The 21,847-nt window shown below is 47.4% G+C and overlaps 1 protein-coding gene across 2 annotated transcripts in view; it reads left to right on the forward strand.

Moving 5' to 3' along the window:
• Positions 1-21,847, forward strand: part of LOC146800028 (uncharacterized) — a 206,363-nt gene that overhangs the window by 181,701 nt on the left and 2,815 nt on the right. The window contains exons 6-8 of one of the 2 annotated variants that reach the window (XM_085620930.1): positions 13,206-13,367; positions 20,877-21,164; positions 21,473-21,532. In XM_085620930.1, the coding sequence (XP_085477056.1) occupies positions 13,206-13,367; positions 20,877-21,164; positions 21,473-21,532 (510 nt within the window). The remainder of the gene's footprint in view (positions 1-13,205; positions 13,368-20,876; positions 21,165-21,472; positions 21,533-21,847) is intronic. The other variant, XM_085620931.1, reaches the window with a different exon arrangement.

A 21,847-nucleotide genomic window follows, 5' to 3' on the forward strand; every position in this document is an offset into this window, starting at 1 on the left:
AGCGGTGCACAAGCGCACGTTGTCTAGATGGATTATCCTTGCCATCAAGATCTGCTACGCCCTGGCTGGTAAGACCCCTCCTGAGGCCATTAGAGCTCATTCAACTAGAGCGAAGTCGTCTACATCTGCTTTGGCCCGGGGTGTTCCTGTGGCGGATATTTGTAAAGCCGCGACTTGGGCCACTTCGCGCACTCTGTCTTGCAAGACTTTCTGGTATAGGAAGGTGGACACCCTCCTCCGGGAGTGGGGACTGCTGTGGGAATCTATTCACAAGGTGAGGAATCCACTGGCAGATGTATCCATCAGAAGAACAAGTTACTTACCTTCGGTAACGCTTTTTCTGGTGGATACAGTATCTGCCTGTGGATTCCTCACTGACCCACCCACCTCCCCGTTGTCCACCTTTGTATACCATGAAAGAGGTCTTGTAGGAATGTTTTGATATTTTCTTGTACATTTGTAGGCAATGCTGGTTTGTTTAGCATTCCTTTTATTTGTATGCTGTGTATATATGTTGGTATACTGTATACTGTGTATACTTGGAGTTGTCGTTGGTTCACCTGTTCGCCTCGAAGGCACGGAAAAAATGGGTGGAACTGACGTCATCACGCCGACATGGGCTTCTTATGGCTCCGGTGACGTCATACGGAGTCGCGAGCGGAGCCGATGCATTGTGACGTCGCCCACGTCGACGTGGAGTGCTGGGAAAGAAAAGTTCCGTGGAATGCTGGCGCAGGGGATATTCACAAGGTGAGGAATCCACAGGCAGATACTGTATCCACCAGAAAAAGCGTTACCGAAGGTAAGTAACTTGTTCTTTTGGATAAGACCATGGCTCACTTTGGCTTGGGGACGCGATTTAGGGCTTGGGTCGCGAGCTGTTACGATCAACCCACAGCGACGATCCGGGTCAATGGGGTCAGTTCCCGGCCGTTCGACATCCGGCGGGGCATGAGGCAGGGGTTCCCTCTCTTGCCTCTGCTCTTCGCGCTATATATTGAACCTCTAGCGCAACGGATCCGGGATAACCCTGACATTTCTGGAATTCCCTTCGGGGGGGAAACGCCATACGGTTAATTTGTACGCGGATGACATCTTAGCGACTCTCGACACCCCCTGTCGCTCCGTCCCAGCATTCCTAAAGGAACTGGCGGAATTTGTTAAGGTTTCGGGTTTTAAAGTTAACGTGGGGAAGTCCATGCTGCTGCTGCTGGGACTCAATGAGGGTACTGCTGACACTGCGGTCGTGGGATTTGGGGAACTGCCCCGTCCACAGCCCAAACAATTGCCGGTAATTACTCAGTCCTCCACTCTCAAGTCACTTGTGCTCTTCGCAAGTGGTGATGTTATCCCCTTTCGCTACTTGGCCGCGTGGCGGCGGTCAAAATGTCCATCTTGCCTAAAATACTTTATATATTCCAGACGATCCCGGCAGAACCCCCCCATGAGTCACATCCACGCTCTGCAACGAGAGCTGCTCAGTTTCATCTGGGCGGGGAGGCGTCCACGCGTACGTAGAGATATTGCCAACCGTCCCCCGAACAAGGGAGGGTTGGGGGCTCCCCATCTGCTGACCTACTACAGGGCCGCACAGCTTCGCTATCTTGTAGAATGTAGTAGACCTGAGTCGGAGAAGAGGTGGTTATTTCAGGACAGAGCGATGGCAGGTCTCTCATTGTGGAAGATACCGTTCCTGCATCCGGTAGATAGACCGAGGTATCTTAATAGATCTCCCATCACGCGCTCGGTTGTATGGATGTGGGATGCGGTGGTGACCCAACGGCAACTTACATCTTTCCCCTCAGCGCTGACGCCCCTATTTGGCAATCCGGCCTTCCCTCCGGGATTTGACAGGAGGGAGTTTCCAGAACGGCGAGCCTCGACCTGTAAATCTGCAGGCCACCTCTTCAATGTGGACGGGTTCCTCCCATATACGGAGTTGACTAATTGGCATGGCATCCAGCGTCCCAAAGAGTTCCAATATTTCCAACTTCACCATTGGTTACTTCATCCTACTACGCGCCTGCTTGTGAGTAGGCACCTTACGGCTTATGAGAAGTGGCGTTTGTCGAAGCACTCTGACCGCCATTTGATTTCTGAATTATACCTCATGCTGCGTCCGCCAGCCGCCGCGGAGCGCTCGGCTGAGCAGCGGCAGTGGGAGGCAGAGTTGGGGAGGATCCTTTCACTAAAGGAGTGGCATCAGATCTATCATCAAGCGAACCATACTGCCAGCAACACAGCCAGCAAGGAAGCAGCGGTTAAGGTTGCCCTTTACTGGCACCTGGCCCCTGCTCGCATCAATAAAATTAATCCTAATTGCAGTCCCACCTGTTGGAGAGGCTGTGATGAGGAGGGCACATTGACACATCTCCTTTGGGACTGTAGGGAAGTGAAGTCACATGCCCCAAATACCTCAGTTTACTCCACCTCACCGACATCTCAGGCTCACAGAACACCGTTTAGGGGACACTCCATCTTCTTGCCCACCAGAGGTGACCACACCGGTAAAGGGGAGGGAGGGGGGAGGTTGGGTGGGGGGATAGTAACGGGTGGGTTTAGTTAAGGTGCTGACGTCGACAGTGCCCTTTTCAAGTCTGTTTTACTACATGGGCCTCATGCTGGACATTTTCCCGTTATCGCATGAACATTGGTAGCCAACTGTGGTTACATATGTAAGGGACTAGTCGCATACCTTCAGTTGTGGGACCTATTGGGCAATGCATGGGCATTGACGGGTTTGGTCGCATGTCACTTTACCTGCCTTAAAACAGTAAATAAAGTTATTTAAAAAAAAAAAACATGCAAACCCTCTTCAGAACACTCTATAGTGAAGATTCAGATCACTAAAAATACCCTCATTGTTGACGACACCGTCTTCAAGTTCAGCGTTGATGCAAGAATCACTATCTGGCATATTTTCCCTTCATAATTGTCGACGCTCTTTGTAAAAAAAAAAAAAAAAGACAAAAAAAAACCACCATCGGCAAAGGTTACTGATTCTGTACTGTTGACGGCTGATCCACCGGCGATGCTTTTACCGTCAGCGAAGGTACCATCACCGCCGACTAGCTCCTTGTCGACTGTCCATCGATGACCACTTGCACGGCGACGACCACAACAGCTACGACCGTCAGTGCATTGACAGAAACAACCACATAGTCAGTTCCCATCATGTAATTTTCAACAGCACAATCACCGCCACCATCCACTGACGACAACACTAACTCCACCTAGCCTAAAAACTGCTATTTACTCCTCTTTATCCATTGTCGATGTTATTGTCGTCAACAAGGCGTTTTCTTCAGAACTCTTCAATGGTTTCACCTTTGCCTCCTGCTACTTTCTTAGAAGAGTCCGATGATGAAGATGATGGTCTGTTTGTCCCCGCACAAAGTCCCTCACAACTTCACGTACAGTATCAAGAAGATGATGATAAATATGAGGACTATTATCCTCAGCAATTTCATCGTCAGCATGGTTCTGCCAGAACCTTACGGTATTTTGAACCTGCTAATGAGCCCATGGTTGACCTTCCTGTAGCATTAGTTCATGATTCTGGGAGATTTTAACATACACTTTGATGCCCAATCCTCATCCACGTTAGAACTTACCGACGAACTGTCAACATTCCAACTCACTCAAAAAGGTCACTTGCTTGATCCTAATTTTTCAAATATACATAACCTTTTGGTTGCTAAGTCTGTCCCTCTACCTTGGTCAGACCACTTTCTACTTCCTTTCATTTGGATATTACCTGAATCCATTTCACCAGCTGCCAGAACCACTAAACTGGCTCGCAAGTGGTCTAAGCTCCCCTTGGATTCCTGGATAAGTAATCTAAAAGACACTATTCCATTATCTCACTCAAACCCTATTGTTGCAAACGACAATTTCAATAATTGGCTTGAGTCATCACTCAATCGAGTCCTCACAAGGAAAAGGATTTCAGAAAAAGTGGGAAGCAAAAGAAAATCTCTGGGATTCCCAGAAACTGTGCGAACTGAAACAGCTATGTTAAAAATATGACAGAAGCTGGAGGAAGGACTTTTACGCTTCCAGGAAAGCCAAATATAGAGATTAAAATCTATAAAACCGAAATAAAAAATGCCCAAGTTCTCTACTACCAAGAAAAAATCACATTAGCTGCAAGCTCCCCACGTGAAATATTCAAGTTTGCCAAATCCCTTCTCACACCCCCAAGCCCCCCTACCACCTCTGACAATGCCCAACATTGGTGCAATCAAAGAGCAGAATTTTTTTCTGAAAAAATACAAACCATTTACAAGTCCTTTCCTCAAATCCTAGATCATCAAACTCTTTCATCAACAGACATTGCAATCCCGAAAGTACAGATTTTGCTGGAAGAATTCCCGCCTCTCAATCTTCCCACCCTACAAGTGTTCCTGACAGAGTTAAAATCGGGTTTCCCCACAGATCCAGGTCCCCCCATCATTCTTCATCAGATCATGGAGGTTGGGTCGCCAGTTATACTCGATGTGATAAAAACATCACTCAAGGCAGGGATCATGCCGTCCCTATGGAAACGCGCCAGGGTCAAAGCACTCCTAAAAAATACCAAACCTTGACCCAGAAGAGTGGGCAAACTATCGACCCATCTCCCTGCTGCCTGGATTAAGCCTATTAGCTGAGAAGTATACTAACTCAATTCTCTCGGCCTTCCTAGAAAACAATAATTGCCTTCAACCCACTCAGACAGGATGCAGATCCCAACAGGGCACAGAGACTGCTCTTCTTGCCGTTGTAGAGGAAACTAGGAAGATTCTTGATAATGGAGGCTGCGCGGCCCTGATTTTGCTGGACCTTAGCGCAGCCTTCGATACGGGTAATCACCATCTGATGATCCAAAGACTTAGGTAGGCGGGAGTGACTGGATTAGCATTAAAATGGCTACAGTCCTTCCTTGAAAACCGGGTCTTTACAGTCTTTGAAGAAGAATCCTCCTAGAAACAAATACCCCTGACATGTGGGGTCCCACAGGGATCCTCCCTAAGCCCCACCATGTTCAAAATATACATGAGCTCGCTGGCAGAAATTGTATGCCCATTTGGTGTACAGATCGTCACATATGCTGACGATACCCAGTTAGTCGTCTCCCTGAAACAACACAACCAATATGGTCCTGATTTAGCCTCCTGCCTTTAGAATGTATTCAATTGGATGAACAACTCATTCTTAAAACTTAATGGAGCAAAGACCGAACTCATGCTCCTGGGTAACTCCGCCCCCTCAAATATTGACCTCCTTTGGCCTGTCTGCTTAGGCTCATCCCCTGTTCCAAAAAAACAGATTAAAAGCTTAGGGGTCTGGCTTTACTGCAACCTTGATTTCAAGGAACAAGCACGTAAAGTCGCAGCCAGTTGCTATGGCCTTCTAAGAATGATCAGAAGGGTACTCCCCCTGTTACCATTTGCTGCTAGACGGTTGCTAGTCCAGGCCCTCATTTTGTCACGACTGTACTATGCTAACGCTGTCTACCTGGGAGCCCCCCAGGCCACCACCAAAAATTGCAAACAGTACAGAATTGTGCGGCCCGCATGCTTCTGAATATTCCCAGACGCCTCTCAGGGAAATCCTCTCTCGCTAGCTTGCATAGGCTCCCTATTCAAGAAAGAATTCAATTCAAGGCACTGTGCATTACACACAAAGCGCTCTCCGGAAAAGGCTCGCTCTTGTTTCATTCATTGATTCAACCCTACCGACCCAACAGAGCCCTGAGATTCGACAATAAGGGTCTAATCTCAGTTCCTAAAATCAATCGATCACGAAGTGGAGGCCGATTGTTCACCTATAACGCGGCCAGGCTCTGGAACAACCTCCCCCACCATATACGTCCCGAGCCTAACTATCTTAATTTTAGAAAACTACTGAAAACCTTTCTCTTTCCCTGATCTGCTCAAAGCATAAATGGCACCACAGCGCTGGGATGCTCCCGGGTATCCATACGCTTTAGAAATGTTCCTTCATTCATTTACAAGCCATGTTGCAGGATTATCGCACGTGTTTTCCTTCACCTGAGGGTAGACCACCACCTCCACCGGCCTCTCCACCGCTCATGCCTCCTTCCACACCTAGAATGACGCAGAGAACTGAGACATTGTTGTGCCTCCACAACCGGATGTATCCTCAGATGATGACGTGGAGGAAGGAGAAATTCAGAGCACCTGACCAGCTGGCAATGAGTGGGAAGAACATATTTCCATACCTGCTTCTCCAACTCCTCAATCAGCAGACTCTCCGCCAGAAGGCATAGGCTGCGTCCATGCTTTAATGAAAGAGCTGCACCTCGGTTTCAACTGCCGATGACGATCAAGCAGTCTGGCTGCTTTCTTTATGATTTTAAAGCTCAATCCTGAAAGCCTGGAAGGGCAATCCCTATAACTGATCATATTTGGGAGGAAGGTGTAAAAGTAATGAACACCAGCGACTAATTGCAGTCCTACCTCGGATAGACAAAAAATACAAGGCCCCTGATGACGCGCTGGCTTGTCTGGTAGGACATTGAAGCCAGACTTGTGCGTGCAGTAAATGCTCTAGTGATACTGGGATGATATGACCGCCAGATGTGGTTCAATATCACACCATATTTGAACCTTATTCCAGAAGATAAGAAACTAGAGGCAAGGAGGATATTAGAGGGAGAAAGCTCTGCTTCCAAGATCTTCGATGCATCTATGAATGTAGCTTCACTTGCTTTGTCAGCTTGCTGGTGCAGCTATCCTCAGACGTCAGGGTAAGCTGAAGGTGACTACATTCCGCCCTGAAGTACAAAACAAAATTCTGGACATGCCTTTCGATGGCAATGCATTTTTCAGAAAGCACATAGAATTACACCTTACAGGCCATTAAGATGGACACCAAGACTGCTAGATCCGTGGGAACGCTCCAGTATAGAAAGATTCCCTTTCATGGAGCTCGTGGACAGGAAGAATATTACTTTCATGGAGGCCTTCAAAAGACACCAGTCTCAGTCTTACCAGTCATTTTGCCCCTCCTACCAACAGCACCAGGTTTATCGTGCACCACCACAAGCTGCATACTCCGGTGAACCTAGACGTAAGCTGCCCGTACAATCTAGAGATGCTGTTAAACAGTGACAGTCCGTAGCGCCTGTTACAGTTCCCTCTACCCTACCTTCCAAAGGAGCACACATCTCTCGCTATTATGATCAATGGCAAGGAATTACCAGAGACTAATGAGTTTGTCACAATTCCACCTCCTCATCCACAACTAAAATCTCTTCCATCCCATCTTCAGTTGCTCGGGAAGGAGGCATTCATCATTCTGGAGAAAGGAGCCATGGAGGGAGTTTGACACTCTCAAAGGGGAATGGGTTTCTACCCCTGCTTTTTTCTTATGAGGAAAAAGTGGGGAGAATGGCGTCCCATTCCTGACCTAAGAAAGCTCAACAAATACCCACAGAAAAAGTCCATCCGCATGGTAACTCTTCAGGAGATAGTGCAACTGCTTAACCATTCGGGGGCATATTTACAAGCCCCTTGCGCCACTGGAGCTTCACTTTTTGTGACGCATCAGTGTTTTTTTTTTTACGCCATATTTATAAAGTGACGCATCTATGCAGATGTGTCACGGAGACAGCACTGTGTCAGAATGGAACTGCATGAGAACCTGCTGTACCACGTAAGTATTAAAATATGCAAGGTAGGCGTTCCGATGTAAAATGTTCCGCATTACAGACACAGGGATATTTACAAACATTCCCCGCGACGACACATGTCTTGGTGGCATCACACATCTTGAAAACTGTGTTAGAATCCCTGCGCCTCACAAATCAATGCATTGGTACTGACGCATGTGCCATAGAAATAAAAGCAAAGCCTAGCAAAGCAATCTTGCAGCAGATTAAACTGCATGGACCTCCTAATCTTGCAGCTGGGAGTTTGTCTGGGAAGACAACCATCACCAGCAGACCACATTCCTCAACCGCACCCACCTCTACCACCACAAAGGCAGCGCAAGAGAAGGAAGCGCATCGATCATCAAAGGACCACCCTCATTGGCCTCGGGGCTGAAGAAGGCATCAAAATGTATTGCCTCAAGAGGGCATCCATTGTGACCCTGCTGCATCAGATCTCACCACGGCTACAGCCACCAACTGACAGGGTCTGCACCATTGCACCGCAGACAAACCTCCCGGCGGTCTTACACATGTTGGCCTCAGGACCTTTCCAAACCACAGCAGCACTAGTGGCTGCCATCTCCCAGGCCTCTTTTTCAGCCTTCCTTCCATCTGTCCTGGATGCCATCATACAGCTCATACAACACTACCTCCATTTTCCCAACGCACATCAGCAGATGGAGATTCAACAAGGCTTTTATGGCATCGTGGGCTTGCCACATGTTCTTGGGGCAATGGACTGCACGACCGGACGACCCCTGCCGACCACACCGAACCCACCGCACCCCACCCCCCACGACACCCTGACAACCTGGGCCAACGTGAGCATCGAGGACACAATCAAGACCATGGGAACAATCCACTCCGGATCCCCATCTGACCCTCTCCCGCACCACATCTTCAACAAAGCCAGCAATTCCATCACACCCCACCTGCACAAAATCATCAACCTCTCCTTCGAGACCACCACCTTCCCTGAGAACTGGAAGCACGCAGAGATCAACGCCCTACTGAAGAAACCCAAGGCGGATCCTAGCGACCTCAAGAACTTCCGACCCATCTCCCTGCTTCCGTTCCCAGCAAAGGTCATCGAGAAGATAGTAAACACCCAGCTCACCCGTCACCTCGAAGACAACAACATCCTGGACCCGTCCCAGTCAGGATTCCGCAGCAACCACAGCACCGAGACCGCCCTCATCGCCGCCACAGACGACATCAGGATCCTTCTAGACAACGGCGAGACGGCGGCCCTCATCCTCCTGGACCTCTCCGCCGCCTTCGACACAGTCTGCCACCGCACACTACGCACGTGCACGACGCAGGGATCCGAGACAAGGCCCTGGACTGGACCACCTCCTTCCTCTCCGGCAGAACTCAGAGAGTCCGCCTCCCCCCGTTCCGATCCAATGCCTCCGAGATCATCTGCTGCGTCCCTCATTGATCTTCCCTCAGCCCTACGCTGTTCAACGTCTACATGGCACCACTAGCACGCATCGCCCGACAGCACGACCTCAACATACTCTCCTACGCCGACGACACTCAGCAGATCCTCTCCCTCACCAAGGACCCCCTCACCGCCAAATCCAACCTCCACCAGGGAATGAAGGCCGTCGCAGACTGGATGGAGGACAGCTGCCTCAAACTGAACACAGACAAGATGGAAATCCTCATCCTCGGGTCCAACCCCTCCGCATGGGACGACTCTTGGTGGCCCACGTCACTAGGGTCCTCCCCGGCCCCCACCGACCAAGCACGCAACCTGGGAGTCATCCTCGACTTGAAACTCTCCATGACCAAACAAGTCCACGCAGTCTCCTCCACCTGTTTCAATGCTATCCGCATGCTCCGCAAGATCTACATATGGATCCCGACAAACACGAGGAAAACAGTCACCCAGGCCCTAGTCAGCAGCAGACTCGATAACCGAAACGCCCTCTACGCCGGAGCCTCATCCAAGCTCATCAGCAGACTACAGAGAATCCAGAATGTCTCTGAACGCCTGATCCTCGACGCCCCGCGCCGCGACCACATCACCCCCACCTGAGGAACCTGCACTGGCTCTCCGTCGACAAAAGAATCTCCTTCAAGCTCCTGATCCACGCACACAAGGCATTCCACAATACCGGCCCAGCCTATCTCAACAGTCGACTCTCCTTCTACGTACCCAACAGGAAACTCAGCTCTGCCAACCACGCCCTGGCCATGGTCCCACGCATCCGGAGAACTACTTCCGGAGGCAGAGCCTTCTCCCATCGCGCGGCCAGGACCTGGAACACCCTCCCCGTCTACCTGCGACAGACCGAAGACCTGCTGACCTTCAGGAGACAACTCAAGACCTGGCTCTTCGAACCAATAGCAGCAGCCCCCCTTCCCCCCCTTCCCACCCGGCGCCTTGAAACCCTCTCGGGTAGGTAGTGCGCTTTACAAATTATGTGATTGATTGATGTACTGCTGGTCCCTCCTGCAGCAACTGTCCATCTAAACCGTAAATAGAACACACACTCTGTCTCTCACTCTCTCACTCTCACTCTTTCCGATCTCCTATCCCAATACTCCGCAACAATAGCTGGGCTTCTGGCACTTCTCAGGGCCTCATTTAATACCGACGCAAAAGTTAATGTGCAAAGGATAATCCACATCACTATAAGCACATAACAAACCATAAAAATTGCAGCATAACAGTGTCATGGGGGTGTCACAGTCCTATGTGCCCTCTAAGCTTGCCCTCAAGGCGCTTTGTAATTACAGAGGTGGCCACAGATGCATGTAACTCAGCTCATGAAATGCTGAATGCACAGGTGTCCATAAGGCACAGGTGTGGCCTGAAGGCGACGTATCTACTATTGCATGGTGTTGTGAACATATGCAAATGAAGAAATACCCTTGGCTATATGCCTGCACTGTACCACAGGCCCAAGAGCAGAGTACCAGAAGCTCTCATCATACGCACAAACATTGCACCACCTTGGAGGTGGGGCACTGTCAGTGTGCCCACTAAGATCAGCCATACTGTGCCTTGAGAGGGTGTCCCATAGCTAACACAGGCATCACCTTGCATGTGTGTGCACCCAGTGACTGCACCCGCCTTCAAGGGAACATGAAACACCTGTTAAAATTGCATTTTGACATGGTGATGTTAGTTATGCTAGACCTGTCGGCGGCGTTTGACACCGTCCCCCATGAGGATCTCCTCACTAGACTACATGACATCGGTCTGGGGGGGACGGTGCTCAACTGGTTTCGCTCCTTTCTAGCCAACCGCCGGCAGACGGTCTGGGTCCCACCTGGATCTGCCGAAATGCCGCCATTGGGAGTCGGAGTGCCTCAGGGCTCTGTATTGAGCCCCACTCTATTTAACATCCTTATGACCCCTCTGGCGACATTGGCGGTATCATATGGGGCCCGGATCGTCTCTTATGCTGACGACACCCAGCTTCTGTTCACCTGCCGTAAGAGCGAAGAGTTCGATGGAGAAAAGATCCGTGAGTGCCTTGGGGCTGTTTTTAATTGGTTCCAACTTTGCAGCCTCAAGTGCAACTCGGACAAATCCGAAATACTATTCTTCGGATGCCCATCAGAACCAGATTGGCACGGATGGTGGCCTGCTGACATGTTCCCTCCAAGTCAGTCATCTAAGTGGGCTAAGAACCTGGGAGTAAAAATTGACAATGAGCTTTCGCTAAAATCCCAGGTTTCTACTCTGACGGGAACATGTTTCGGGATCCTCAGAATGTTGCGTAAGTTCCTTCCCCTTCTATCTGAGGAACATCGGAGGATAACTGTCCAGGCACTTATAGGATCCAGATTGGACTACGCAAATGTGCTATATCTGGGTCTGCCAGAATATCTCCTTCAGCGTTTGAAGGTGACCCAGAACGCTGCTGCTCGAGCGATCTTTGGTCTGCATCGTCGCACTAGTGCCTCTAATCTTCTTCTATCCCTCCATTGGCTTCCTGTACGGAAGAGGATACTGTTCAAGGCCATGACCCTAGCCCATAAGGCCCTGCATGGTAATGGCGCAAAATATCTCCAGAAGAGGCTGGAATTCTACCGACCTACACGATCCCTTAGGTCGGAAACATTAGCTCTGGCTCGGGTACCACGTATCAAAAGGGCTCGCCTTGGCGGCCGGTCCTTTAGATTCCTTGCCCTTCAGCTATGGAATTCTCTACCGGTGTCCTTGCGGACTACGTCGAACTTGCTTGCCTTCAGGAAGGACTTGAAAACTTGGCTATTCTCTGGTTAGTCCGCTTCCTCTTTTAGGCTCCTGTCTTTTTATTGTTTTGTTTTTCCAGTTCTCTCTTTAGGTCTGGAGTACAAAGCGCCGGGACACTCCTTTGGAGTAGCCATTGCACTATATAAGTCCCATGTTAACATAACATAACATAACATTTTAATTACTGTATGCCCAGTGAAACTGGGAGCAATTCATTAAAAGCTGATATGCATATCTATTGAATGTGCTGCTCTCATGGCAGCATGAGTAAGTGTCAGCCATGGGCGCAGCACAATCTTTGTAATTGGTTACACCTTCCATGTTTGTGTCCAGTGCACAGAAGACAAGTGGGCTTTTTTACAAGCCCCTTGCGCCGCTGGTACCCCTCATTGCGTGACGCCCCGGAGTCTCAACCGGCTGCCCTACATGTTTAAGGACACAGAGAGCCACCCTGCGTGGCTTTTTTTGTGCTTGTAAATATCACCCCTTCTCACACAACACTTTGCATGTAAGGGGTGTGACATGGATGTGGCTGTGGGTGTTTCCATGCAACAACCATGTATTCTGATGCATTTCCTAATGTACAAAAAATAGTGAACCTGGAAATGCATCAGAATGCTCTGCCCCAACCAGGGGTTGCGCAGTGAAGCACAGTGACGATATATGGTAACCTCTCTCCTCCTTAAGTTTCCCTCTTTCAATGTGTACTGCATTCTACAGCATGCATAGAAAGAGTAAATCACCTCAAATGATTTGTTTTTGTGCAGGAAGGTGTCCCTTCCTGCACAAAACCAATCTTAACACGACGCAGGCGTCTGTGCAGCACAAAACCAATCTTAACACGACGCAGGCGTCTGTACAGTACAGGGGTGGCAGAGCTGGGCCATGGCAGCCCATTTTTTGACAGCGCAGAAAAAAGCACAGGGAAAAAAACAATGAACGTAAATATTTTGCATCTTTGTGCTTTGAAAGTGACTCAGTGCAGTCACTTTCATAGTAAATATTTGCCAAGGTGTGCCATGCGCAACCAGGGAAAGTATGTACCATACATAATCTGTACCAAGGTATCACTTACACAGTCGAAGACCTTAGACATTTCAGTCACAATATCATGCTCTGCAATGCACCCCCCCCGTCATGCCTATCACATGATACACAGTAAGTTAAGTGACACGTTACAAATAATGTGCAACTCCATCTTAAACACTCCATCTAAACTTGCAATCAGTAATATTACTTAAAATGTTGGCATACATGACTTACGCCACATGTCATGCATAATCAAGTAGGAACAGCAGTTAATACAGTACTCTTACTTTCCACTTACAGCTGATCAAGGATATGGCCTACAGACGTGGCTGATGACACCATTTGGACATCCCCAGGCTAACCCGCAAAAGGCCTACAACCATGCACATTGCCGAACCAGAAATAACAGAGAGAGAAGCTTTGGCCTGCTGAAGGCCAGGTTTCGTTGTCTGGATTTATCAGGTGGCTGGCTTCTGTATTCACCAGAACTGCTTTGAAAGATGATCGTAGTTTTTGCAGCACTTAACAAAATATGTGTTAAAACTAATGTGCCCTGGGAGGAAGTACAACAGCCCCTTGAGCCAATGGAGGATGATGACAAAGCAGAACGAAGAGACATCCTCAACACTGCTGTAGGGATAAGACGCCGCACACACATTGTCCACCATTTTCTTCCTGATTTTGAGATTTTACATTTGTATAAATTAGCACTAAGGTTCACAGGAAATTCACAAATACACATCAATGAATTGCCAATGTGTTCCTTTTGTACACCGTCCATTAGAAACCAACAGCATCAAATGTCTTATGCTTGTATGTCTGTTCAAATATCATGGTCTGCATCATCCAACTGCCCTGTGTCAGCAACTTGTGTCTTCAAACGCCTTTGCTTCACCCTTAAAATATCATGAGACAAAAGGTGCTGCAGCCACGTGTGTGCACCCCATTGATCCCGATAGGCCATGTGCAGTCATAACGCTATCGACATCTACCGATGTGGCACACAAATTGGCATGTGTGCATGGCCCCATGAAAATGAGTACATACTGTAGACTTTTCTAGCATGTGCACCTGCCTCAAGCAGTGACAGGCAAAAATTAATAATGAGAGGCATTAACATAACAATTATACATGTAGTGAAACCGTACGCCAACAGGCACTGTCATAGCATAAGCAACAGTGCAAAGTACGCATAGTATGGGATAGTCACATCAGTACTATACACATCTCCCATGCAAAGTGTCAATACTGAGCACAACAGGCCCTGTGAACAAGAAACTAACAGTGTGTTGCCGAAAGTCATTTTGGAGTGCCAAGCTGCATTAGTTTTGAAGCACAGGCATGCAACATATTTGCAAAAATATGTTGCATCTCTGTGCTTTCCCCTGCACTGTCGCAAAAACTGCTGCCATGCGTCGGCGCAGGCACTCTTGCACTATGGTGCAAAGATGTCTGCGTTGTGAGGAGATTGTGATTTTCTGCAGAAAGCGGCACCTTCCGGCACAAAAACAATCAATTTGTATGATTTCCTCTTCCAATGTGTGCTGTAGAATGCAGCATGCATTGAAAGAGTAAAAATGGTTGAGAAATGAAAACATTTCACTCTCGTTGTGCCTCACTACGCCCACACTGGGTTGGCGTAGCAGTCTGACGTATTACCATATGTATGATTGCATGTAAATCTGGAAATGCAACAGTGGACATGGGTGTTGCATGGAAACCCCCACATCCACACCGATGTCACCCCCCTAACATGCAAAGTGTTGCATGAGGAGTACCGATATTCACAAGCAGATGTAAAGCCATGCAGGGTGGCTTTCTATATCATTGTAAAAATTGGGCAGCAGGTTGGGCAGCTGGTGTATCACGCAACGCGACACAACTGCAGCGCATAGTGCCTGTAAATGAGCCCCAACAATTGCACAATATTGAGGAGAAATAAATGTTTGAGGCATGTGAGCTGTAGATCACATGCTTTGCATAAGTCTGCCATCTAGTGTTGGGTCCGGGTGTTTGCACTTTGTTTTTCTTTAAAGAAGTCTTTTGCAGTCACAAGGTAGGTGACTTCTCCTTTCGGTGATAGTGCGCATGGGCATCAACTCAATTTTTAGATTTATTTTTTTCCGCCATCGGTTTCAGACGTGAGTTGCTGCGCTCCGGTTCGACACTGTTTTTCAGGTTCCCCTCGGTGCGCAATCCACTACCCTCGACTGTATTGTTTCTCGATCGCATTTCCCATTTTCGGCCTATCGTATCGTTCTAGAAATCTTTGATCGAAAAACTCATGGACAGCCGTTGGGCCTACCCGCGTCGGGTCAGCTCGCAGTCGATGGAACGGACTCCATTTAAATTCTGTCCCGAGTGTCGCGCAAAGTATCCAGGCACAGACTTGCACGAAGTGTGCAATTTGTGTCTGTCCCCAGAACACAACGAACAAGACTGCGACGCGTGTCGATCTTTTCGATCAAAAAATACGCCCTGTGATCGTCAGGCATGACATCACGAATGTGCCAACAAGGCGGCTCTGCTCCCAATCTCTTTGGAGAAGATTCCAAGCACGACATCTTTGACGCGCAAGGACCTGAAGAGGAGGAACACACTTCCCTGTCCAAAACTGACTCCGACATGGAAGAAGACGTTCCGCAGGGTCATCGTATTGTGGGTACTGATACTCCCCTGTCTCAACTCATGCCCAAGAAAGTCTTTGGTCCCTCCTCTGCCTTCAGGCCAAGGTTGGCACCGAGAACATGTTTCCAATGCCCCGCCTCGGCACCGAAACACCAACCAAAGCCTTCCGGCTCAGGACCGAGTCTGCCCCATTTGGGCACCGAACCAAAACGTTTGGCACCAAAATCCAAATACGTCATCGTTAACAGCCCTTCGATACCGAAACCTAAGTCTTCGGACCCGAAAACCTCGGTGTTCTGCACCGAAAACATCTGCACCAAAAGACAAAACAGATCCATCCCCATTGAAGGAGCCTCGTGGCGGCGTACCGCCTTCCAACATGCACCCGAAACAGAAAGAACTAGTCATTAACCCTAAAACCAGTCATATTCATGTAAAATTGCCAGCTGAACGGAAACCAAAGCTGGAGGAAGCTTACCACATTCCCCTTAAAAAGAAACATTTTGGTACTAATCCTTATCTTCCTCCTCTTGACCCCCCCCTCCCCACTTAATCCCAATTTAATCATTACTCCTACAAATTCACCACAACCACAGTCACCTGACCACCAGGATGACTGGGATGGGGATGAAGATGCAACGGAAGACAATGATCCTGATGCATGGGATGATTATAATAGAGATCCTAACACTGACAATGACCCAGATCTATACCCTACAAAACCCTATCCACCTGATGACAATGTAGGATACATAGAATTAATTAACAGGGCTGCTCAATATCACGGGGTTCAGCTTTACAAGGAGCCTCTTGAAGAGAATTTTTTTTTTTTGAGACCTTAAATTCTTCTCAAAGAGCAACTCATACACTACCCATGTTTAAAGACATGCTTAAGCACGCAGATGATATTTTTAAGGACCCGGTGCATGCAAGGATACTAACACCATGGGTAGATTAAAAAAAATACAAACCTGCAGCTACAGACCCTGTCTACATTAAAGACCAAGTTCCCTTGGACTCCCAAGTGGTTTCCAATGCTTGAAAAAGAGCAAATTCTCAAACAGGAGATTCCCCTCCTCCTGATAAGGAGTCCAAGTTTATCGTTGCCTCTGGCCAAAGAGTTGCTGCGCAGGCAGCCAATCACTGGCATATGGCCAACACCCAGGCTCTCTTAACAAGATACGACAGGGCTCACTATGACGAATTAGAACAATTGCTCCAATTCTTGCCACACAAACATAAATCAAAGGCACATGATTTAATAAAGGAAGGGAAACTAATTTCCAACACTTCCATTAGGTGTGCTTTAGACGCAGCTGACAAGGCAGCTCGCGCTGTCAACACTAGTGTTCTTCTAAGACGACACGCCTGGCTAAGGATTTCAGGGTATAAACCCTGAAATCCATTTTAAATCTACCCTTTGATAAAGAACACCTCTTTGTCCTTTGGTGGATACCTCTTTAGAAAAAATGAAAAAGGACACGGGGTCGCTAAATCCATGGGAGCTTTGCAGTCCCCATCTAGTAGGGGTTCCTTTCGCTGCTACTTTTACAGGGGGGGTTCAAAAATGTATCCTCAGATACCTCATCTTCCTATAAAAGCAACAATTACTCATCCTCTTCTAAAGGTTATTTTAGAGGAGGTTTTCGAGGCACTAATGGCAAAGGTAAGGCACCGGTACTTCCCCTGCAGCAAACAAACAGTGACTTGCCTCCTCTTCCCCCGATCATTCCAGACCCGTCTGAGTATGTGTCTCTCTCAATGTCTTCCTGTCTGGAATACAATAACTTCAGACCGATGGGTCCTAGATAATATCCAATATGGTTATTGCCTGGAGCTTACCGACAATCCCCCAAACATTCCTCCGCGAACACACAAAATGTCACAAGAACATCTGGAACATCTTCTCAAACAAGAAGTACACTCTCTGTTTAATAAAGGAGCTATAGAGCCTGACCCATTACAATATCAAGGGCTCGGGGTATACTCCCTATACTTTATCATACCCAAAAAGGACGGAATGCCTAGCAGTAGTCGCCGCACATCTGCGAAGACAACATATTCACGTCTTCCCATATTTAGATGACTGGCTCATCAAAGCCACTACTCTCACAAAGTGCCTATAGCACACTCGCAGAACAGTACACTTACTGCAGGACCTGGGATTCACAGTAAGTCTGTTGAAGTCCCATCTCCAACCCTCCAATACGCAAACTTGCTTAGGAGCCACTCTAGATCAACAAAAAGCTCTAGCCTGTCCCAACCCAGCCAGAATCCACAATATTCTGGCTTTAATTTCCAAGTTTCAATCCATCCACTCATTACCAGCTTGGGTATTCATGCAGCTACTAGGAATGATGGCATCTTGCATCATGATAGTTCCATATGCAAGACTTCAATTGCATCCCCTTCAGGAATGTTTAGCACATCAGTGGAATCAATCTCAGGGTCATTTGGCAGATCTAGTGTTGGTGGACTGCCGCACCCCTCGCTCTGCAGTGGTGGAATCCACAGAACCTTCCTAAAAGGTGGCCTTTCATCGACCCAGTTTCACAGACCGTCCCAACAGCAGACACATCGCTCAATGGTTGGAGAGCTCATCGCCATACTCACACAATTCGGGGATTGTGGAGTCAAAAGCAAATCCACATAAATCACCTAGAGCTGCTAGCAGTCTTTCTAGCACTCAAAGCCTTCCAGACTCACCTTGTAGGCAAAGCTGTCCTGATACGCACAGACAAAATGGCAGCCATGTATTACATACAGAAACGGGGGGAGGGGGAACACACTCCCCAACTGTCACAACTTGCACAAGCCATTTGGAGGTGGGTTATTCATCACAAGATCAGCACCCAGGAGTGAACAATCATATCACTGATCTGCTCAGCAGACAAAGACAACAGATCCACGAGTTGGAACTTCACCCTCCAGTTCTCCTCCCGTTCTTCCAGCTGTGGGTCTTCCCAGACATAGATCTGTTCACCACACACAAACGCAAAATGCCCAAACTTCGCCTCCAGGTATCCACACCCATTATCCAAAGGCAATGCTCTATGAATGAACTGGTCAGATATATTTGCCTATGCTTTTCCACCTCTCCCACTCATTTCACTAGTGGTTTGGAAACTCTGGCAAACGTCCCTCACACTAATCCTGGTAGCTCCCATATGGGCCTGTCAGCCCTGGTTCACTACCCTGTCGGAACGCTCAGTAGTTCCTCATCAAAAACCACATCTCGGATCCAATCTCCTCTCGCAGAGCCATGGAGAGATAAGACATCCAGATCCCAAACCTCTCAACTTCGCGATTTTTATTTACTGCATTTGCAGTGCTGAGATCTAGCATATACATCTATACGCTTACATCTCTCTGCAATAGCTGCATACCTTCAGAATAGACAACATCTGTCTCTTTTCAGAGTGCCTGTTATCAAGGATTTTATGGCAGGAATTACTCTTAATTCCACCAAGACTTCCACCTGCCCCAGCGTGGAATCTTAATATTGTCCTCATCAGACTAAAGGGTGCACCATTTGAACCATTGCATAAATGTGAGCTGCAATTTCTCACTTGGAAAGTTGCTTTCCTCATTGCTATTACATCACTGAGGAGAGTGGTTGAGCTTCAGGCACTAACCATTGAAGAACCATTTTTACAAGTACACCAGAGCAAAGTGAGTCTTGGCACTAACCCTACATTTCTACCCAAAGTAGTATCTGCCTTCCACATCAACCAACCTGTTGAATTGCCTGTGTTCTTTCCTCAACCAGATTCAGTGGCAAAACAAGCTCTACACACCTTAGATGTTAAACATGCTTTACTCTATTACATAGAAAGGACAAAACCTTTTCGAAAAACGAAACCACTCTTTGTTGCTTTTGCTCCACTACACACATGCAATCCCATTTCTAAATCAAGTATTTCCAGGTGGTATGTCAAATGCATTCAACCACACTGTGCACAAGCAAAGAGAATTTTACCAATTCTCCCTAGAGAGCATTCCACTCGCAAATTAGGGGCTTCTATGGCTTTCTTTTGAAACTGTCCCATATCTGAGATCTGTAAAGCTGCAACATGGTCTACACCACACACATTTACAAAACACTATCAAGTGGATGTGTTAGCCAGACAGCAAGCAAATGTAGGCCAGGCAGTTCTACGGACACTTTTTCAAACGACTGCAACAGTTACAGGTTAACCACGGCTTTTGGAGATTACTGCTGTATAGTCCATACAAAGCATATGATATTCAGCTCACATGCCTCGAACGGAAAAATGCTACTTCCCTAGTATGCATCAGTTCTTGGCATGTAGAACTGTAGATTCACATGCGCCCACCCACCTCCCCGGGTACCTGTACTATCTTACTTAGATACATACGCATGTACAGCTATATTCTACTCTTACTAACTCCATTCTCACCCTCTGCGGGGAAAAAAATCTAACAATGGAGTCGATACCCATGCGCGCTGTCACCGAAAGGAGGAGTCCACTACCTCGTGACTGGAAAATACTTCTTCTAAGAAAAACAAAGTACAAACATCCGGACCCAACACTAGATGGCAGACTTATGCAAAGCATGTGAATCTACAGCTCTACATGCCAAGAACTGATGTATACTGGGTAATTAGCATTTTCCATTTGGGACATATCCCAGGACGTACATGGATGTCTGTACCAAAAATGACTAACTCGTAGTAAATATCAAGCATCATGTTGTAAGGTAACCTTACATGAGCATTACGCGATGCATCAAATAAACATCTCATAAAAAACACGCATCACCTCCTATTTCAACGCTATTCTTGGTAGTGGGACTTTGACATTCAAAGTCGCATCTTGCAGAAAAATTACGCATCAAAATGATCTCCTTGCATTCCTGGTAAAAATGCCTGATTCCACATTAACCATAACTCAACATCTAGGAAAACCACGCATCGACTACAAAACGTCACACAGGCAGATAATGTGATCTAAAATAAAAATCACATCAAACAATGACGCATCGGCCAAAATATGTTGCAAAACGTAAACATTTCTCATCCATACAGGAAATGATGCAAATCCGGAAGTGCTCAGTTACTTTCTCTTTCACTTACTAGTCCTAGGAGTGTGCTCGGTGGAGGAGTCTGTTGTGTATTGCTGTGAGCATGTGATAAAATTGTCCTGTTTTTTGTGTGGGTTTTGTGTAATAATTGCATATTTTGTGTTAATTGTCCTCTCTAACAAATTGTCTTGTCAAAATTGTCTTTTGGGGGGAGGGGTGTTTTTTGGGGGTAGATAGTTGTAGGTTTGGTTTAAGGTTGGTTTTTAAGTTTGTATCTTTTTTTATTAACTCTTTCAGAATCACTCATGTCAGGCAGGTCCAAAAACTTGTCGCACAATGAGTTTGGGGGCCTACTTTGGCTTATTTACCATTTCTTGCCAAGGATGATTGGCACAGGGGGGCGTGTAAGCAAAGGATATCCACCAAAGGAACGCCGGCAAAGGTGGGAGAGGGTCCAGCAGCAGATGTCGAGGATATATCATGTGGATCGGACGGTCCACCAGTTAAAACACCGCTGGCAGGATGTTGTCAGCAGAGAGGCGGACTTGCTGGACCATCTTGGATTGGAAGTCGGCGGCCCTATTGGTAAGTCAATACCTACCAAACCACACATGGGGCTTATTTACAATTCCCTTGCGCTGCCGTACCCCACTTCCTCAAATTTTAAAATTAATGCACTAGCGGTGCAAGGGGCTTGTAAATAAGCCCCTATGTTTTTGAATGATTGCATGTTGGAAGGTCATTGTGCCAAACTTATGCGTCATGGTTTGCCTAATAAAAGCCATTGTCTGTAAATTCCATGCTTGTGTAAAGTCTATGTACTGTGCTCAATGCATACACTGTAGACTAGTCCAGCATTCAAAGGTCATTGTACCTCTGTTTATGTCTCCTAGGTGGACCCCAGCCATACACACAAGGGGAGGTGGACTTGTTCGAGGACCCCAATGCTACCAGTGAGTAGGGATTCTCAAAGATTTTGATCATGATGGCCAATAATGAAAGTTTTCTTGGACTGTTATCAAACGGGCAACAATGGGCAGCAGAATGTTCCTTAAAATACTAAGATACGTGTGCCCTGGCATGCAGCTTGCTAGGTGTCACATAAAATTATCCATCTGTGCCAAATGTATCAATTCAGAGCGCGTAACATTAATCCACTATGAAGTCAAATAGCACAGGGAGTCAATACCACAATACCTCACTGTAGCAAACCTTGTTCTGGCATTGACTATTTCACGAGTCAAAAGTTGGCAGAAAAGGCAGCCTAC

The sequence above is a fragment of the Triturus cristatus genome, chromosome 8, assembly GCF_964204655.1.
Source record: "Triturus cristatus chromosome 8, aTriCri1.1, whole genome shotgun sequence".
Lineage (NCBI taxonomy): Eukaryota > Metazoa > Chordata > Amphibia > Caudata > Salamandridae > Triturus > Triturus cristatus.